At 41.9% G+C, this 21,377-nt stretch overlaps 1 protein-coding gene across 7 annotated transcripts in view; it reads right to left on the bottom strand.

Annotated features, from left to right (window-relative positions):
* CUX1 (cut like homeobox 1) overlaps window positions 1-21,377 on the bottom strand; it is a 267,797-nt gene that overhangs the window by 198,639 nt on the left and 47,781 nt on the right. For all 7 annotated transcript variants that reach the window (XM_082201347.1, XM_082201345.1, XM_082201343.1 and 4 more), the window contains exon 2: window positions 2,672-2,782. In XM_082201347.1, the coding sequence (XP_082057473.1) occupies window positions 2,672-2,782 (111 nt within the window). The remainder of the gene's footprint in view (window positions 1-2,671; window positions 2,783-21,377) is intronic.

A 21,377-nucleotide genomic window follows, 5' to 3' on the forward strand; every position in this document is an offset into this window, starting at 1 on the left:
TCACATTTAGTCTGGAACACCCAAAGTTTGCAATGCCATCCGTTTCAACAGCAGCAAAGTGTCAGGCCTTGTGAATGCTTCTGTTGGCCTAAGCAGTTCTTCTGATACCTTCCCGGGCTGTGGCAATGAGAGCTGCTACCCACTGGTGCCTGTAATCACCTGAGAGAGCACAAGATGGCCCTGTCGGTTCTTGCTGCCTGAGTTGTGTCCTCAGTCTTTGCATGAAGTAACTACATTATCAAGCATGCTGCAGCTGAGACAGGTCTCTTATGATTCTTTAATTGGCCCCACTTCAATGTTTAGCTCTTAAAAGAAGTGTGTATAATATGGTATATAGATTAATAACAAAACTCGTTAAGTCAAAAGGGTGAAACCCCTTTGCAGAGTGAGCAAATAGGTTCTCCATTACATTATTTGCAAACAACTCCACACCAAAACAACAACACAAAATGTGTGCAACTTTATTATTTTGGGCCTTCTGAATCCTAACATGCTGCAGGCTCATTTAAGGAACAACAGACAGAAGCTGCAATATACAAAGGGTTTTTTGTTTAATCTCATGTGGGCACATTACATGCAATCTCTTTACATAGTTTGTGTTTTTGTAATAGCTTCAGCTACACAAATCAATATTTGTTCATGTTCCAAACAACAGATCTGTGTAACACAAACACTCAAAAAGTATAGGATAAATATAAATATTTTCTTCTACCTTATTGCATCCAACATTGTCTAGATGACATTGTCTCTGTCATCACTGTGAAAGTTCACCGCAAATTCACTATCTGTGAATTATGGTATCAAAACAGTTGGTTTGGGTTTTGCTATTGTGTTAGGGCACTGGGGTGGGGGGTGGGGCTGTAGCCCTTTGAGTGCTATTGGGCCTCATCAGTCACAATCAGTACAGCCAAAAGTCAGAGACAATAGAAGCTGTAGTCTGACAATATCTTGAAAGCCACAAATTAGCCACTGTTAGAGACTCTTTTATTTTAGTATTCCCCCGCTCCCGGTACTAAAAGTGCCTTACTCTTCTCCTCATCACCAAAGCTGTCTTCTACAATTCTCTCAGTTAAATCAAGTGGTCCATTTCACATCTCAGAACAGCAGCCAGAAAGTAGTATTTTTAAAAGTCAAGGAATTTCAGAATTTACATCTTGAAAATCAAGCACTTTGCTAGGCTAACAGACCTTGGAACACATGAATTCTTTACACTTGTCTGTCTAGTCTGGTATTAGCCACCCTCACTAGCAGCAGCTATCCAGGGATTCAAGACAGGGATATCTCCAGCCCAACATGCAAGTTTTGTTGAAGTACAAATGCAGGAAAGTGAACCAAGGACCTTCAATGTGCAAAATACATGCTCTTCCACTGAGCTGCAGCTCAGCTACTTTCTGAAAGGTACCAAAATGAAAAATGGTGGGCTATGCTCATGCTTGCACAACACATTTACTCAACCAAGATAGCAAAACACTTCCCATTCTATACTTGTTGATCTTTGCAATCTCAACACCACTACACGGAAGAACCTTTCAAATGTGCTTTCTGCCCATACAGAAAAGATTGTAATCTTACCTAATGCAATAAAGCTAACATGAGGAGCTACTTTTACCAGGCCATAGATATTCCACATTTTCAATTGGTCACAGGACCTTAGTAAAAATCACTTTGGTAAAATTCACTTTATGAAATGCTGCAGCTGAGACATGAATTCACTATGGTTTGTTAACCTACATAGCACATAATCATTACGTACATTCATGGAGTGAAAACATCCCCAGAGCATTAAGCACTGCCTTAATGGATTCTTAACAGTAGCCAATGATGAAATAGTTAACTTCAAATGGATGCAGAAAGCAAGGTAAATATGGCCAAAAGGGGGGTGGGGGTGGAGTGGGGCAATGCCCCCTTCCACCTCTGTGTGATTTCATTGGTGTGGATTTTCTGGACAAGTTTTATTTGAATTTTTCTGACATCCTAAATTGACTGAGATCTGTTTTAGCATGTTTATTTAACCTATTATTTAGTAAGTGCAACTTTTAAAATGCCATGTTAATTTTATATGCTGTATAAATATATCAGAGCTTTTTCCAATAGCCAAAGGCATGTCAACTGAAATTATGCTGCGGTGAGGGGGGGGGGTGTCAATAAAGCACACTTATTGTACTTTAAATTATAAACCAAGTCAAAGCTTTAATAAATATATGCTTTTAGATACAACTCTATAGCAAACATGTCCCTAACATTAAATATTATGCGTATAACAGAAAAGCTACTTTTAACATGCCCAAAGAGCTGTCTATTAATATATTATTATTTTCCTAGGTGCAACAAAAGGGTCATTACAATTTTGAATCTGCTCAGTTTAAGTGGCATTATATTATTAATTAATTTTATGGATGTTTTCTACAGGAACATAAAAGCAGTAGAATTTTTTCTCTCTCATATGCGTGCTGATTCCACAATGTGAATAAAGGCAGTGTTATAGTTTAGACTGCTTCTAGTCAAGTCAGAAACACACACCCAAAGTTATATATACCCCAAGCTTAAAATATGAGTTCCAATGAATAATCTGCAATTACAAGACACACAACTTTGTTTCAATGGGGAAAAAATTGTGGGTCTGTTAATATTCTGGGAAGTAGAGATTTGCGGAATTAACATCACAGCTTACCTCTGGAGTGTTTTTCTTGAACTCACGGCTTTGTTCAATAAGCTTCTTTCTTGATTGTTCACTTTCATCTTGGCGGTTTGCCAACACTGTCGCTGTGGCATCAAGCTCCCTCTATCAATGAAAAAGAAAGAGGGACCATAATTTTAACCATGCCCGGATACTCTTGACCCCCCAAAAAGACAAAATTTGAAAACTCAGGTGGTGAAAGTAAATAGATCTCATTGTTTTAAATCCCTTAACTGAACCATTCTTTCCTTGCCACCTCTCATGCAAAGTTATTACAAGACTCTCCATGAAGTCGCAGGTCAATACAAACTTGCATAAATGACATTCCCCTATTTACTTGGGTAAGGCAAGATAATTTAAGGCTGCATGCCTCTACTAGTACTGCATTAGATCTACCTTTTAGGCATGACTTTTGACATTATGAATAGCTACTGAATATCACAACTAATACATTCTTTGACCTTTCAGGGTTTTCAGGTTCTAGAGACAAGACACAATAAATGTGGATTTTATTTGTATAGGAACTTGTTCTGCTGAACTTGACCCTTTTGGCCAATTTCTTCCCTTTCAGCTAATCAAGAAGACACAGGGTTGCTTTCCCTTTCTTATGAACTAATTCAACCAAACCCACAACAGGGGCAATTCCATTAGGCCCAGCCATTGCCAGCCTGATATCCTAATAAGCTGATGGGAGTTGTATTCCAAAACATCAAGAGAGCAACAGGCTGGTGTACAATGGGGTAGAGAAGGCCTATCTTCTGGTCTTTATAATATCTCTACTACAAGAGTGTAGAAAACAAGCTGGACACACCTAGTAGTAACAACAACAACAACAACAACAACAACAACAACAACAACGTCCTGTCCTCTTAAGTACCTTCATCTATACAGCTTTTCACAACAAAACCAATTTCAGTGCTTCATCTGAAAAGCTAGCTCCGTTTCAAAGCCATAGCTGGCCAAACATCACATATCAAAATTTAACTGCTATGGTTTTTATATCACTAGTAAAGCTTGTTAACAAGGAAGTGATGTCTAAGGATCCATGACTGAGGGGTGGAGGGCGGAGAAAGATTTTCAGCCATAGACTCCAGTTTCTAGGGAGTTTCAGCCCCAGCACCTTTCTTTTTAGAATACTTCATACCTCACATGAATACATGCTGAATACAAAGTTGGTTGTATCTAGCCCAGCACTATGTATTCTGCCTTGTGGCGGCTCTCCCAGCAAGCAGGACTAGCAAAGACTTGAGATTCTTGAAAGCACCACCACCAAGCCGGCCCATGAACTCCAGATCACAAAACCAGACAGCAGCTTGCCAAGGAAAAGACAATTTTGCAACTTGCTTAATTTAAAAGTGTTTGGCCGTAAGATCAATGGATGGCAGCTGAGCAGATTCTCTGATTAATTCATCCACTGCCTTGTTCCATGTTTGCTGGTTTTATGCACAAGAAAAATGAGTCCAGGAACGGTGTCACTCTGCAATGTTGCTATGCACCAGTCACCTCACCGTATCTTCCACCTCTACCCAAGAGATTCCCTTACTTTTTGCACACTCTAAATAGCAGGGGACGTGTATTGGCAGAAATGCCCCAGCTGTGCTGAGATCCATTGCTGCGCCGCACTATCATGTTTCCCCCCATATCTCTGTCCATTTTATTTAAGCACTAAATTCAAGTATATGCACCACATTCCCATGAAGTCAATAGAAGTTGTGTTATGTACCTTGTGGGAGGATTTGCCTCTAGATTTGTCTTTACCTTTAATCGATTTCCTTTCATTCCAAATCTGATGTTCATGAGAAGTGAGAAAAACAGCTCACTAGTGAGTCAGAAGGAAAGAGAGCCCCTTCCCTCGCAACAAAATGTTGTGTGCGGCGGAGTGGCGCCTTCAAAGCTTTCCCCTTTTCAAAGAGAGTGGGAATGCCTGAGAAGGAGAAGGCATGTCTCTGACAGCTGACCTTAACCACAAGTTCAGACACTCTTTGGCAATCCCTCCTCCTCTTCACCTGCTGGCTGAAGCAGACATAATTTATATGGGATTGTGTGCTTTCTTCCCTTTCCCAGAGCAAAACTGCACCCCAACCCCCTGCTGTCATTAAGTAGCTGTGGGATACATCTGCAATAACATTATGCATGCCCAGCATCCTGAACCAACTTCAAAACCTTATTAATAGACCTGGTTACGCAAGGAACCTGGTTGTCTGTAGCCATAGCTGATGTGCCCATTAACCACATTCATAGCTGATGTGCCCATTAACCACATTCAAGTTTTTTGGGGGAGGTGTTGCTCCAGAGAAGGCGCATATGAGCCCACATCCCACTGCCAGTCTCTTAAATGCTGCTTAGAAACTTGTCTTTCAGTTACACATACATCGTCCGCATTGCTACAATTTTCTGAAATGAAAATGATGCAAGTATCATTTAGCATTCTGTGACCAGATTGATACTATATTTTTGGAGTCGTTTTGGGCTTGTTCCTAAAGGGTTTCTGTACTTTTGCAAATCTGGGGTGCATCTGAAGGCAGCCCTGTTTAGGGAAGCTTTTAATGTTTAATAGACTACTGTATATTAATATTTTGTTGGAAGCTGCCCAGAGTAGCTGGGGAAGCCCAGCCAGATGGGCAGGGTATTAATAATAATAATAATAATAATAATAATAATAATAATAATAATAATAATAATTCGCTTGTCCCCCATGCCTACTACACAGATTTTGGCTACGTAATAACTCAACAAATAACATCACTATCACTTGGAATAAAACACAATAGGCAGTGGGGTTGGGGTTGAGTGTTTAAAATAGCAGAGACAGACCAACATAACATTTTCTGGACACTTGGAGCACTTGTATCTGGTTCCAATTCAATGGATATAGTTGTTCTAAGAGAAACTGACATATGAATGGCATTCTTAAGTTTTGGAGGGTTACAGGGGGGAAAATATCAATGCCACTGGCTCCATCAAACACTGAGAATTCACTCAGTCAATCAGGATTCTTGTGGTTTTAACAATCTTCTCACCCCTCTGAATCCTCTTGGAAACCAAGAGAAGTGGTGATGTCATAATGTTGGGCTTAGCTGTGTGGTCAGAACCTACACCTAACTGCCTCCTGACACAGCTATGTGTGCACAAGATAAATGTTTACAACATAGGAACCACATAGCTCCCAGACATTCACAGAATCACAGAGTTGGAAGGGAGCCAAAAGGGTCCTGAGTCCAACCACTGCAATGCAGGAATCTCAACTAAAGCACCCATGACAGATGACCATCCAACCTCTGATTAAAAACCTCCAATGAAGGGGAGTCCACAATCTCCAAGAGAGTCCATTTCACTGTTGAACAGCTCTTACCCTCAGATGGCCATCTAACATCTACTTAACAACCTCTGGTGAAGGAGGGCCTGCCAACTTCTGAGGGAGTCTGTTCCACTGCCAAACAGCTCTTACTGTCAGAAAGTTCTTCTTGGCGTTTAATAAAATCTCCTTCTGTGTAACTTAAATCCACTGGTTCAAGTCCTACCCTCTAAGAGCAGGAGAAAACAAGCTTGCTCCCTCTTCCATGCGACAGCCCTAGAGATGTTTGAAGAAGGCCATCATATCTCCTCTCAGTCTCCTCTTTTCCAGGCTAAACATACCCAGCTCCTTCAACCGCTCCTAAGAAGTCTTGGTTTCCAGACCCTTGAGCATCTTGATCGCCCTCCTCTGCACATGTTCCAGCTTATCAACACCCTTCTTAAATTGTGGCACCCAAACTGGACACAGAATAGAGTGATGCTATTACTTCCCTTGATCTGATTCAAACCCACTCAAGGGAAACTAGCACACATGGGCTGCTCATTCAGAAACAAGGGGGCACATGTAAGACATACTCCAAGTGACAGTATCCTACTTTAGCTGCATGTAATTAGCATTTCTTTATCAATTTATGAACAATACAGATGCCAAACAAAGGTCAGTGGATGTTTATCTTGTGTTCTATAATCTCATTCCTGATTAGAACAACTTGATTCAAATCCTCCCAATAATGCAATACGATTGATACATTTCATACATTTTCTAGTTTTTTCAATATTTAGCTTTTTTTAATCACCACACGAGCACTGGAGCAACGAAAAAAAAAGAAAGAGAGACCCTGGAATCTCTCAAAATCCTGCCAGCTGTATGACAAGGTGCCTCAGGGGATAACATACTTTCCGTCCCAGGATTACAGAGATTCAAATTTAAAATATTCCTCTCACCATAAAAGAAGATGTGCCCACCTTTTAAATTCATTTTATTTTGACGGCTCAATTTCTGTATACAGTTACTTAAGAGTAAACCCTATTAGGCTCAGTGCGGTTGGCTTCCTGGTTCGCAGCGCTGAATATAGGGGGAAGTAAGGCAGAATGTCAACAGACTTTGATGAAATTCTGTAACATATGGGGAAACACTATAAAAAAGAAGGAAATCCTTAACAGTTGGACAAACCAGCCTTGGATCCATTTCAGAGTAAAGAGCCCAAAAAGTGTGTGTGTGTGTGTGTGTGTGTGTGTGTGTACACATGCACATAACAGAAACCAATGTGTCTAACAGCTAAGCAGAAGGCCTTTAAAAGAATATTAGCAATCTGTTTAAAAAGCATGAGCTCAAAATATACCCCCCCCAAAAAAGGAGGGTTAATCAGGAAGAAAACTAGTATATGTGCAAGGCAATAATTATTTTCAAACAAAAAGGCAGAAAGAGATAACAAACACAATGAAATAAAACAAGACAAACTGCAAATTTCTAAAGAGTATGTTACGTACTTGGGACCTGCGAAACATTTGAGAACAGCACATTTCTATTAAATGGGTCTAGAAGTTAAAGTTAAAGCCATGGTTTTCCCAGTAGTGATGTATGGAAGTGAGAGCTGGACCATAAAGAAGGCTGATCGCCGAAGAATTGATGCTTTTGAATTATGGTGCTGGAGGAGACTCTTGAGAGTCCCATGGACTGCAAGAAGATCAAACACATCCATGCTTAAGGAAATTAGCCCTGAGTGCTCACTGGAAGGACAGATCGTGAAGCTGAGGCTCCAAGACTTTGGCCACCTCATGAGAAGAGAAGACTCCCTGGAAAAGACCCTGATGTTGGGAAAGATGGAGGGCACAAGGAGAAGGGGACGACAGAGGGCGAGATGGTTGAACAGTGTTCTTGAAGCTACAAACATGAGTCTGACCAAACTGCGGGAGGCAGTGGAAGACAGAAGTGCCTGGCGTGCTCTGGTCCATGGGGTCACAAAGAGTCGGACACGACTAAACGACTAAACAACAACAGAAGTGGGGCAGGCACAACCCTGATTCCTGTTAGCTGCCCAAGATACCTTGAGCCAGTTGTTGAAAATATCCACCGCTAATATCAAGACTCACACAGGAAATCAGAAACATGAGCAACAGTCAGAGGTGATCTATATGAGGCAAGATCAAGCAGCTTGCCTAGACAGTGACTTTTCAGGATGGTAAAGGTGGAGACAGACAGATCAGCAAATCAAAGTATCTGATTATTCATGTCTATCAAGCATTAACATCAAAGTGGAGAAAGGATCTAGTTTCTTGGCTGAAACTAAGCTATAGCCACTAAGATTTTCCTGCACTTGTGGCGTTTGGGGAAATGTTCACCGGAGAGGGCATTTAAGCACAATTCTGTATGGTTTAGAATCACTGCAGTGGGGCTTGCATAGAAGTATCCCCCCAAATGAGTTTGTCTGCCAAGACTCTGAGGAAATGAAGGTAAGACTTTTGCTCCTCAATTACCCTGACTTTGGCTTGGAGCCAGGCATTCAAAGAATCATATTCTCCCACGCAAACCTGCCCAAACGTTATGATCATTGTAAGATCATCCAAAGCCTACCTGAATACACAAACCTCAATTCACTTGAGGTTCACCTCCCTCCCTTGAGACTTTTTCTCCCCTAAAAATATAAGGCAGTCCCATATAGGGAAGTTTTTAATGTTTTATGTTCTATTGTGTTTTATAATCTGCTGGAAGCTGACCAAAGTGGCTGGGGCAACTCAGTCAGATGGACTACTACTACTACTACTACTACTACTACTAAAAATAATAAATGTCAGAGCTTGTGGGGGCTTAGTCCAGCAACATCTGGAGGGCCACAGGTTCCTCACCCTTGGTTTAAAGGCACCTGAAACCACAACCTCTACACAGTACCTGTCAGGTAACTGTTGAGTTTCATGATTATAAAAAGGCAGGATATTTATGTATACAGGATATTGGGGACTGCCTACTACTACTACTAAGCTGCAGACTTCTTTCCTGGCCAATACTTTTTTTGTACTTATCTGAGACAATGGTCACATTCTGTCTAGATCTAATGCCTCTGCCACCACAAAATGGAAGAAATTTTTAAAAGATCCAGAAGCAGGAGCTTCAGAGAGATACTACTAAAGCGCACAGCTGCCAAGCAGCTGCTCCCAAGACTTCTACAAGTACAGATTTCATTAGTTTCATCTTTTTAAACAGTGCACCAAACAACTACATAAGGTTAATTTAATGTTTGCAGCAGGAGCATTAATACCGAGCAAAAACATAAATATGATTAATGAGACATATCTATTTCTACTGGAATCATACTAAAATTAGACTTAAATCTTTTATGCTTTTTAAGATTTCATTTGCCATTACAAAAGGCAAGAAACCCCCCAGCTACCTCACCCTGTCTGTCATCCTGGAGGTTGTCATATCCACACATCGAGTTTTTATTTTTAACTTTGGAAGGGTTGGCTCTGATGGCAAACGAGGGGAAGGGAGAGAACTTGCTAAGGCTCCGCTTGTGCACAAACACAAGAATCAGGGGCTATCCTTTTACAGCTTGTTGCATTTTTATTCCACTCTTCCACCAGAGGCAGAAAAACGTAGCAGCATTTACCAAGCTGGTGGCCTCCAGATGTTTTGGACTACAGCTCCCATCATTCCTGATCACTGGTCATGCTGGAAGAGATGGGTGGAAGTGGTATTCCAAAAGCATCTGGTGGTCACTATGTTGATTTTCCTGTGTTGGGCTGCACTGACAAACAGTGTTTCAAGACAAGGGTTCCAGTTACAGATAGGTAGCCGTGTTGGTCTGCCATAGTCAAAATAAAAAAATTCCTTCCAGTAGCACCTTAAAGACCAACTAAGTTAGTTCTTGGTATGAGCTTTCGTGTGCATGCACACTTTTTTATCAAGACAAGGGTGTTTCTCAGTCCAACCTGAAGCTGTCAGAGCCTGTCCCTCCCCTGCAACATTATTTTTGTCAAAATATTTGCACGGCTCTTGATGGGTTATATACCTAAATCATATTTATTTATCACATTTATATCTCAGCTTTCCCCCAAGGAGCTCAAGGCAGTGTATGCAATTCCACTCCTCGCTTTCTCCTCAAAACAACCCTATAAGACAAACTAGGTTGACAGAGAAACTGGCTCAAAACCACCTAGCGAGCTGCATGGCCAAGAGAGTTTGAATCAGGGTCCCCGCCGGTCCAATGAGCATTACATCATATTAGCATATTGGGTAGCCATGATCTCAATTAGCAGAGCTGAGAAAGACCTTTCTCTCTGCCCCAAAGACTGCTGCACAGTACAGTAGGCAACACTGAAGTAAATGGCCCAATGGTCCAAATCAGTTTAATTCAACTTGATGCTTTTGTCAAAAGTCTCTCAAAATAAACTCATCTGAAAACAAGAGGTTATAACAGCAACCTGTGGAGGGAATTGCCAAGAAACGGGACACTTTTACATACTGAAATTGCTACCTAAAACATTATTGAGATGTCCATTGACAAAATCCAGTAATTTATTCAGATGGGACCAACTACAGTACGTTACCATCATTGAAGGACAACCCACACTGACGTCTTATCACTCTGGGGGGCATTCCAACACCTGTTTACATTGCTTCTATCTGTCATTTATTGTGTGAACTCTCAGGACAGGAATAATTTCCTGTTCTCGTTCCAGCTCTAGCAACCCCAAAGACATAAATTCAGTGCCTTGCCTTAAGAGCAGCAAAACAACGGCTTTGCAAAGCTGGGGTGTGTGTGTGTTTCCAATTGCTCCCCAGAGCATGCAGCTGTCTCAATCAATGCTGATTGTCTGTTAATTAGTTCGGTTTTACAAGCTGATGGAACAGATGACTTCATCCCTCCCCCTCCCTGGCGGAATAATTCTTCCTACCAGATGCAGTCACCTACCATATGCAGAGGGCTGGACTGTGGCAGGAGGAGTAGGGGCAAGCCGTCTTTCCACAAAGGGCTCATTTTCCCTGTAGCTCCTCAGGGCACTGTGGGGTCATGTTCTCAGAAAATGCTGCAACTCCCAGGGGTCAGTTTGCCACGAAAAACTCACACATGCTTCTAGGTTCTGGGTTAAAGGTTGTGTGAACAACTCTGCACAGCCAGAGCTAAGCAACATCTTAATTTTAATAGGTTTTTGCATCAGATTTAGCTCCTAGCATCAGATCTGTGGCTTCAAATATTCCTTGTTCAACAGAAGAACACTTTGCTAGGACAGGACCTCCCCAAACGGATTCGTTTGCGGAGTATAAAAAGAAAAGATCCTTGCATACAGAAGAGCTCATCCTCAATGTTTCTGTGTGTGAGACACTGTCTAGGGAATATCACCTGACTGGAAGGATATTTGGTCCAAGCCTTGATTAGTGTAGAGATGTGAAAGGTAGCCTCCTCTGTGGGTGAGTACTTTGGTTCCACAGGACCCTGTTTAAATTTTTATTTCTTGTGACACATACTTCTTTCACATCACATCAGCATGCCCTGGTACAGTTTGTGAATTCTTGACTAGGGGCACTAACCAAACAGGGGAGGGAATTTTCCTCTTCCAAAGCACACACGTCAAGCTAGCTTTCTGAGCACCCCTTGCTGGCTTCAAGGAAAGCATTAAGCCTCAGAGTGCAGTTTGTCTGCTGAGCGTGCATGGGGAGCCCGTTCGCCAAGCTGCAGCTGCTCATCGCAGCCGTAGTGGCGCACACTTTGCAACTTTAAATATGTGCTTTCCTGAAATCTTTATATATTATTTGTTAGACTCATATCCACATCTTTTTTTTTCCTGGAGTCTTCAAAGATGCCCTCAGCATTAATAAAACACAACTAGTTTCATATTTATTTATTTTTTAAAATGTACTTTAACATTAAAATCATGCAAGTAAAGGATCCATGAGGAAAAATACTGGTAGGCCTGTAAAGAAATTGGACTTTGTCTCCCTGGGATACTTGTGCGGATTGCTGCATATGATGAGATGTAGTGTGTGTGTGTGTGTGTGTGTGTGTGTGTAAATAAAAAAACCCCTGTTTGTTCATTGGGGATTACAAGGTTAACTGAGAAACCTAGCAATTGCCCTGAGGCTCAAATATCAAGGCCCTTCATTTTGGATGTTAGGAATGACACATCTCTTGTCTGGGGGCAAGAAAATTAAAAGCTCCCAACCTCCTTGATCTTGGAGCCTATGGGAAGAATATATGATGGACAAAGGGAAGTTATATAGACAGATGGGCAGCCAGGAGGTGAGCAGTTCAGGGTAGGGCTCAGCATGATAAGCAAAGGTTGCTACTCAAGAGATGATTCTTCTGAGAACCTGGTGAGTTAGGGATGGCAGAAGCCCAGGGATAGTGGATTGCATTTTAATTTATTTTGTTTTTTCATTCTGCTCCAAAGGAGAATATACTGGTTTTCTGTAACTTATGCATATGTTTCTCTTTGTAAACTTTAGGACTTGTTTCAAAAACTTATTTCAACATCCTCAAGCCTGGAAGTCAAAACCTATGCTACCTTGGGAGCCTTCAGGAGCCTTTAGGAAGGTTATTATGCTGACTGATAAAGAAGCAGCCTTGCAGAGAAATTATATCCAGTGGTGGCGAATTCTTTAAGGGAGAAGGGTATGGCTGAGCAGAGGGGAACACTCTGTTAACCAGGAACACCCTCCTCTCGAACAGTATCAGACGCAGAATGACTGGGAGCTGGCTACCACAGAGCCAAAGAGAGGGAAACAAGTTGAAAATCAGAACATTTAAAGCTTGAATTGGGTTTAGAAATGAATGGCAGGGTGTATCTCCCAAAATGAAATATGGCAATAAATACATATTTAATGGAGTAACCAAACTCTTGTCAATTCTGAGTACATGTTTCTGGCTACAATGTATGGGGGTATGTGCTTACTTCAAATTGCACTGCTGACAATTATAAGTCAAAAATTAATTGGGAGGAGTCAGACTTGTCTGTCAAATTCAGAGCCTTTTGAAAAAGAAAGATGCACCAGAAGCAAAGGAAGACTGATGTGTGAAAGCGCATGTGGACATCACAAGTAATGCTTATTTCAGCATTCTTCACATTTCCTCAAACACACATACTGTCTATCATTTGACTGATTAGAAAAAAAGGGGAAATACCATCTCTCATTGATTTTGAGCCTCTCGAATATAACAGCTACATGTCAATTTCTTAATCCAGCTGAACATCATCTGAAGAGGCATGGGCAGTATTTATAGTAAAGGTGTGAATAAGTCCCATACTAAAGAGATCCTTGTCTTGCCAAAGAAGAACACCTAAACGTAAAACATTCATCATGAATCAAGGCAACACATTTTAAAACATCACATCAAGTTATGCTCCATGCTAGTTCTGTGTAATGCAAAAGAGAGCACAAAATTAAGCTCATTCAAGTTCACATTTGCCTTGCTCCTACAAACCATCTGCACTGAACTCTGCCAAGCTTTTCTTTTGTTCTGGGTCCAGGCTAAAAGGAAGAATCAAATTGTTTCTATTCTTTTCATGCTTGGTTTTCGCTCACACATGTACACAGTCTCTTAGAGACTGAAAACTGCTCTCATTTCCCAGCTCCTCCTTTACACATCAGTTTATATTGCACATCATCTTTCGGGTCTCCCAGGAAGCAGCCATGCCACCAAGTTTTCATAGCAATGTTTGCAGCAAGATTGCTCATCCTCTCCGCAGGATAACAAAAAGTGGAAAGGCTTCAACAAAATTAACGAAGTCAAATAAACAGCATCAAATAAAACAATCCACAATAAAACTAATTCAAGCTTCAAGGAAAATATTTCAGATCCTTCTCTAAGTGATATTTTGCTTTCCACAGTCACCAATCTAGCATCTAGAGATCTCCACGTGGTTGCGACTGGACCCGAACCAGTCAAAAAATGTGCCTGGTGCCTGGCTAATTTCAAACACTGATTAAAAAGTCTGTATAGGAGAGGGAAGGTTTGGCATCTCTTTATAAACCCTCTTCTTTTAAAACTAACATTCCTGATTCAGAATCTCAACTCTGAATGCAGCATGTCAGGTTTCCTGCAGGCCACCTATCCAGTCTAAGTATAAAGGGGAATGGGCATATGTACAGAAAGGCAACCCACATCACCGTCTGCATTTGCCAGTCTGTGAAATAAAAATGATGAAAGTAAAGTTATAAGCACCATTAGGCATTTGCATGCTTCAGTTTCTAAGATATACCTCAGGATGAGACTATGCAGACTAGCATGGGTGTGATAATTAAAGGGCCCTGTTAAAATTCAAAAAAATAACCTACCCTCTGGGACACAATCAAGATAGTTTACAGCACTTATTTAGGGCTTGCAATGCTCCTCACTCGAAATACTGCCATCACACCAAGGGCAGAAAGCAGATTTAGCTCCATTATAGTAGTGCCCCCAAGTACTACTTGAATTTCCTCCACTCAAGGAAAAGTCGCCATTCAATCCTATGGGAGGAAAACAAAACAGTGCTCTTGTAGCAAGGACAAAATCTTATTTTGCAGTTTTAGCTGTACTGTTGTGAGGGGAAATCGTCAAGGTCTTAGTGAGGATAGAGTCTGTATACAGAGCAAATAGATATGTATATAACCCCCTTACACACACACCAAAAAAACTTAAGCGGTATGCTTCCCATGGCACTGCCTCCGCCAACCATCATGACAACTATCATTATACTTAGAAATAATTACCTTTACAAGTGATGTGTACGTATGTCACAATCTCCTGAAAAAGCTGATCATTTTAACTTTGTGTCACCCACTCCCAAGGTCAGCCATAGTCTATCTGCCAAACAGTTTTAACATTCAAGTCAAGATTTTCTAGGCAGGAGAATCCAAGGTAACAACATTCTGCCATTTATTTGCTGTGTTCTCCACAGCAATTCAAGCTCCTAAGTTGAGAATATAACTCACACAAGCACCAAAACTTTTGAATATCCATGGGAAGATTTCATTTTTATAGGCAATAAACATTAAATCTAAAGGACTGGAACGTAAAAAGTGTTTTAATACCACATAAATCACTTTTCCCCAGACAGAGTAAACCTCTGACGTTTTTAAGAACTGTGATATAAATTTTTATGGCAAATTATCTGCATAGAAATTATCTGTCCAAGATGCACTTTTTAGTACCTATATCTCATTTCCATAATGCTACCAATCTTTGCAACTGCCAGATCCAATCCAAACTGAAAGCCAAAGACATCAACACTCTGGCTAAATTGGGCTCCTCTCTCCATCTGGGAGCTTGCTGTCTTTTTCACCACCGGGAGAGCGTTATCCATTTCAGAAATTCAACACTTTTAAACTTTTGCTAGTACAAAAGATGAAGTAGGTAACTGTGTCATTTACAAATCACGCTAGTTCCAGACACACACTTATTTTATGCCATAAGATTGTTTCCCACAAAACTCTTCATTTTATGTTAATAAAGTATTTTCTCTGGATAATGAAGCACCGATTTGCTTTTCTGCACTAGGTGATAACCCCTTAGACAGAAGATGGCCTATATTAGCACACCCTATAGGAACATGGATTCCTATGCTACCCACCAGATGGTGGTTAATCACCCACTGCTGGGGCAGAAAACATCCCGTCTGGGGACACTTCCCCAGAGCCTACCACAAAATACTTGATTTCTAACATAAGGAAAGTGGAGGCTGACCTCTGACTCAGAAGACAATGGTCACATTCAGATGACTGATATCTCAAACCCTTGGCTCACACACTCTCTCTGCCCCTTTCTCCATGCACACAGGGGAAGGAGATGCTGCTTCTAGTTAGTGGCAAACCATAGTCTTCTGTTTTGTCCAAATGTGGCAAACCATGATTTATACAAACCAGAGTATTCCCTCAAACAAGTCTTCCAAACCACAACTTAATCCTGGCACAAGCACAAGTCATAATGTGCATGAACTATAGTTAGCCTCATCCAGACCAAACGGCAAATTATGGTTTGCCACTGCCCAGAAGCAGAAGTTTCTCTGTCCCGTCATGTGAATCAGGAAAAGGAAAGTGTATGCAAGCTGAAGGGAACACATTCTTCTAACAAAACTGAGCAGCCCAAATAGGAGAGCAGGATCCAGAGCAATATAAAACAGAACAAGTTATACAGCTATTTTGTATAAATAAGCACCTTCTTCCCAGCATCTAAGGAAGCAGCTAAATACATGAACTATGTCAATATCAAACTATGATTGCAGTTTATAAATATCAGTATTTAAAAGCTTGGTATCTGCTTGCTGCAAGTAGCCTTGCCATTTGCAGGCAGATTATCTTCCTTCCACATTGAAATACCTACCATAGTCTTCACTCAGTCCTCAGAAACTATTATTATGGGCATTAATTACTCAAACATTAAGAGTATAAATTATCACAGTGCCAAGAAATGTTTTAATGAGACTGAGATGGAGAGGAAGTAAGTGCTACTTAAGACTGATTAAAATCTATGTAGATATGTGCATTAGCCATGTTGAGAGAATGAACAATGACTGGGAAGCACCCTCACTCTCAAAACAGAGCCACAATGCTCAAAGCCAAAACTACATTCAAAAACATGTCGCTTCCATAATAGTTGAACTGTCATTTCTTCCCCCAACAAATCCTGGAAATGGTAGTTTGGTAAAGGTGTAAAGCATTCTCAAGATATCCTTAGCTCCCCGCTCCCCACCTGTTCCCTTTAGAGACTCCAGAATGCTGTGGAAAATGGAAAAGCCATTAAACCAGTTTACGCCTGTCAGGCAGATCTGTCCCAAGGCATCCTAAAAACAGAGGACAGGCTCCCGTGTCACTGGAAGGGATGAACAGGCCTCACAGGAGAAAGGCACATAAGGAAAGCCACAGTTGTCATCAATGCATAACCCTAACCTAATGTAACATGCTCTTGCACCAATTATTCTCCTTATATCCCACCTTTTCCCAATGGAGCACAAAGAAAGGCACGTATGAAGTCCCATGATCAGCACCAGAAGCTCCACCCTCTGGCTTGTCTTTAGCAAAGATCTGGTATGGATGCTCCACAGCTGCAGAATTCTCTTCCCAACAAGTCCTCTTTCTTTCTCATCTTTAGAAGTGTTCTGAAGACCTTTTTTATGAGTAAAGTTATGCTACTGCTCATATTGTGGGTGCAGCTGTGGTCTAAACCACTTAGCCTCTTGGCCTTGCCAATCAAAGGTTGGCGGTTCGAATCCCCGCGATGGGCTGAGCTCCCGTTCCTTGGTCCCAGCTTCTGCCAACCTAGCAGTTCGAAAGCATGTCAAAGTGCAAGTAGATAAATAGGTACTGCTCCGGTGGGAAGGTAAACGGTGTCTCCATACACTGCTATGGTTCGCCAGAAGCAGCTTAGTCATGCTGGCCACATGACCTGGAAGCTGTACGCCGGCTCCCTCTGCCAATAAAGCGAGATGAGTGCTGCAACTCCAGAGTGGTCCGCGACTGGACCTATCGGTCAGGGGTCCCTCTACCTTTTTACTGCTCATATATTTCATTTTGATGTGCTTTTTGCTCAATTCTGCTTTATCCCTGGTAAAATTTCATTCTTCAAAGGAAGAGAAAGGCTAGCCTACTTTATAGTCACTGTAGCCCTGTTAGAGGTTAATGTAGAAGGATCATGCTCTTTTGTCTAGGACTAGATAAAGTTGCTTCTATATTCTGAACATCATGATGCTGCTAAAATAAGTGTTACAGAAGCAGTGATAATTTCAAATTGTATCTCAAAAATAATCAAACTAGAAAAAGTGAGATATTTTTTATTATTAATATACATTATATCCCACTTTTCCTCCAAGGAGCTCAAGGTGGCATACATAATTCTTCCCCCCTCCATTTTATCCTCATAAGAACCCAGTGAACTTTGTGGCTGAGTGGGTCCTAGTCCAACACTAACCACTACGCAACACTTGTCTCTCATCACTTTCGTAGTTAGTACATGGATAGTGGCAGCTGCATCAATAAATGCTTCTCTGCCACTGAAGAAAGCATCTTCTGCACATCAGGCAGAAAGCCAAGCTAGGACCCTTCCTCTTGATATACAGGGGGGTGGGTTTTTGAGCAGGGGCAGATTGTGAGCAAACATACAACCCCTTCTTCCTACAGGCTTACAAGCCAGAACAGCGAGCTTTTTTACTTGATTCTGCAGATTATATAAACTAGCTCTATTAACTGTCTAATTCTATGACAACCCCCCCCCCACCCTTGAATTCATGGGTACCATATTTTTGTATTTACATGCTCCCCATGCATTTCCCCACATGGAAAATATTTTACTCAGTTGAAGATCCTTAAAAGGTGTAGGGGGAAGTGGGAGGAATGTGGAATTGTGGCTTCTCAATAAAAAAAAAGTAATCCTAGCTGCTCCAGGGCATCATGGCCTGACAAAGATGACCTCATCTAACTCAACAAGTGAGAATCTGCTGAATGTGAGGTGAATCAAAGGGGGATGAAAAGAAACATGTGCTGAGCATTTTTGTTGCCAAGTATTACAACAAGCCTCACAATTCCCCGAGATAAAATAGTGCTGTTTCTCAAAACAGATCTCTAGCAAAATATTAAACTCTTCAGTCAGAAAAGCCCAGCCACACATCTCTGTGCAATGCGTTTCTATGAATCAACAGTTTGCCAAATGAATGCTTCCAACTCAGCAGTTTGCCAGACAGCCAAATGGCATTCTGTCATTTTAAGCCTTTAAATGTAGCTTTCCCACCTGTTCAAAGCAACTCACAAAAGGGGGGGAACAGCCACCCTAAGACTGCTCATATGCACTAAGCAGGATTTAAGGATTCCGCCCCAGATGAGCTTGACTCAAGCCAGGAACACAATATGCTCTGGTCCATCATAAATTGGGTTACTAGCACTGTGGTCCAATTCACTCACACTTCCCCATCACAACCAACAACTCTATACACACCATCACCCTCCAATTGGAGTGGTGCAAGCAAAGCACTCTCAAATCATTCCACAAGGGCACAAATGCACGGTAATTAGCCAACTTTATAAAGCAACCCAATGTCACGCACGTGGTGCAACCAAGGTACCAAGCATATGTATCTATGGCGGCAGAGACTCCACATATGCTTCCTCTGCCCTGGCCTTATAGCAGGAAGCAATGCGCACCAGGCATGAGGACAAGTAGGCAAGCAATGAATTCTATGGGTGACCAAACCAGAGGCCATGCGGCATGATTAGATTTCTGCAACACAAGCAGAGTTTGATGCCAGGACCCGCCCTGCCCATTTTGGGCTACAATCTCTACCCTGCACTGTAGGGACTCCTCTACTGCAGGGGCAGAGAACCACAGTTTGCCACAGTGCAGCCTCTGCTTTAGCGCTTGGTCTTTCGTGGATAAAGGGGAAGTTTTCAGTTTAAGAATCTTATGGTGATTGTAGATGGCTGTTGGTTTTGGTTGGAATGGTTAGCTGGTGTTTGCATTCGTAGAGCACCAAGAAGTACAACTTTTACCCTAGGTGGCACTACAGATCAACATCATTGCATTTTGTCTGTTTAATCATCCTCCATTTGTAAATGTAATTAAGCTTCAGTGTCTCATGTTTTTTTACCTCTAGGAATTGGAAGCCCATCAAATTATAAGTACATCCTCCATGTCCCTGCTTGTTTATTTCAAAGGAGATAAGAAAACTGTCTGCGTCTTCCTCTCTCATTCGGCTCTAGCACTGCCTTTAAGCTGCTTGGAATAACCCTTTCCAGAGACATCTTTCAACCAGAAGTCATTTCCATGTGACTTTCACATTTGCTCCCTGAAAACTGGTTACAAAAGTAAGGAGTCAGCCTTGGAAAAACATTCTTCACCACTACCGCCTTTCCCTCCTGCAGCAAATTCACCTAGAGCTGTGGTTTTCAAGCAATGTGCCATGGCACCCTGGGGTGCCTTGAATAATGGCCAAGGGTGACATGGGCTACACCAGCCTCTGTCTCTCTTTCCCCCCCTCTTCTGATGCCCTCTCGCATCTCTGCCTCCCAAGGGTTTTGTGCAGCTGTTTGTTGCAGTAGCCCTGGCTACAAGCCCTCCAGGCAAATGCTGCCTCTGGGGCTGGCCAGGGGGTGCTGCTTGCCAGATGCTGAGGTGGCCTCAGAGAAAGGGAAAAAAATGGGTGAGGAAGCCCAGCCAGCCAGTCCACCAGCCTTTGCTGTTGGGAATGTACAGATAAGTGGGAGACCGGGCAGGCAGGCAGGCAGGCAGGCGCTGTTCTGGCCTTTCTTGTGCTTGCTGTGTGCAGGGCTTGCCTGGAAGTGAGTGGAAGTTACACTGTGTCCAGGTGCCAGGGTTACCCTGGCAGAATTTCCTGCCCCCAACCTAGTTCTTCCTTTGTGTCAGGCAGGCACCAAAATCCTGTGAGATACAGAAGTGGGGCTATGTAGCTGAACCTCACCCAAACTGCTAAGCAAGCCGTCTTCCAAACTTGCTGGCAATCTGCACTTCTTAAGTGAGAGGGCTGCGGGGAGAGAGGAGTGTATCACCACTCAGACTTAGGGCTCATCTACAGTTACCTTTGCTCTGCATTTCTATGCACAAGTCCGGTCTTTACAGCTCCCTCTCCAAGCATTATTATTATTATTATTATTATTATTATTATTATTATTATTATTACCACCCCAGGTGTTCCCTGCAAAAACCCATTCTTTACCAATGAATTGGAGCAAAAGGCATTCTGCGGAAAACCCAAATTGACTTCTGTTAGTGGGAAACAGTCCTTTTGCCTGCACCCACAAGTTGTGCTTTGCAAGCCAAGACCAAAATCTTCATATGCAATTCAAAAATTCCCTTGTGTGCCTGAGAAATAAGAGTGATTCAAATTATCCTGTGAATGGGATTTGGAGGCCTCTACAGGAGGCGTGCTGGCTTCTGCAGGTTTTTGAAACTGCTCTTCAAATCATCGTGAACGCACTCCTGCAGGAGGTGATAAAATGGATTCAAAACTGTAAGTACATATCCCTCATTGCTCAACTTGGCTCCTGGATGTTATATATGTGGCAAAGCTCTCTTCTCTGCATTAAGAGTCTGTAACAGGAATGACCGCTTTCAGGATGCCCTAAGCGACTCAATGTGCTCAAAGCCACCACCATTCAAATTTACTGAGTGACAAGAACTTGTACCTGAACTCACAGTCCTTTTGCATGCCTACACTTATTCCTCCTTCCCATTTATGGAGAATCTTTTTTTTAAAAAAACAACCCAGAGAAAGTCAAACCTGCTGCTATGTTTGTTTTTACAAAAGCATGCACATTAGCAGGCCAGCAGTAGTAAGGAAAACGATTCACTGTGATCAAGAACCTGCCAGCAAATGAAAAAAAAGGAGGGAGAAATTAGATTGGAAGCCAACGATTTGCTTTTGATGCTGGAAAGGCTCCAGTAAAAACTGGTTTGTACATGGGAACATGGTGTCAGACTAAAAG

Source organism: Podarcis vaucheri (assembly GCF_965113315.1).
Source record: "Podarcis vaucheri genome assembly, chromosome: 15".
Lineage (NCBI taxonomy): Eukaryota > Metazoa > Chordata > Lepidosauria > Squamata > Lacertidae > Podarcis > Podarcis vaucheri.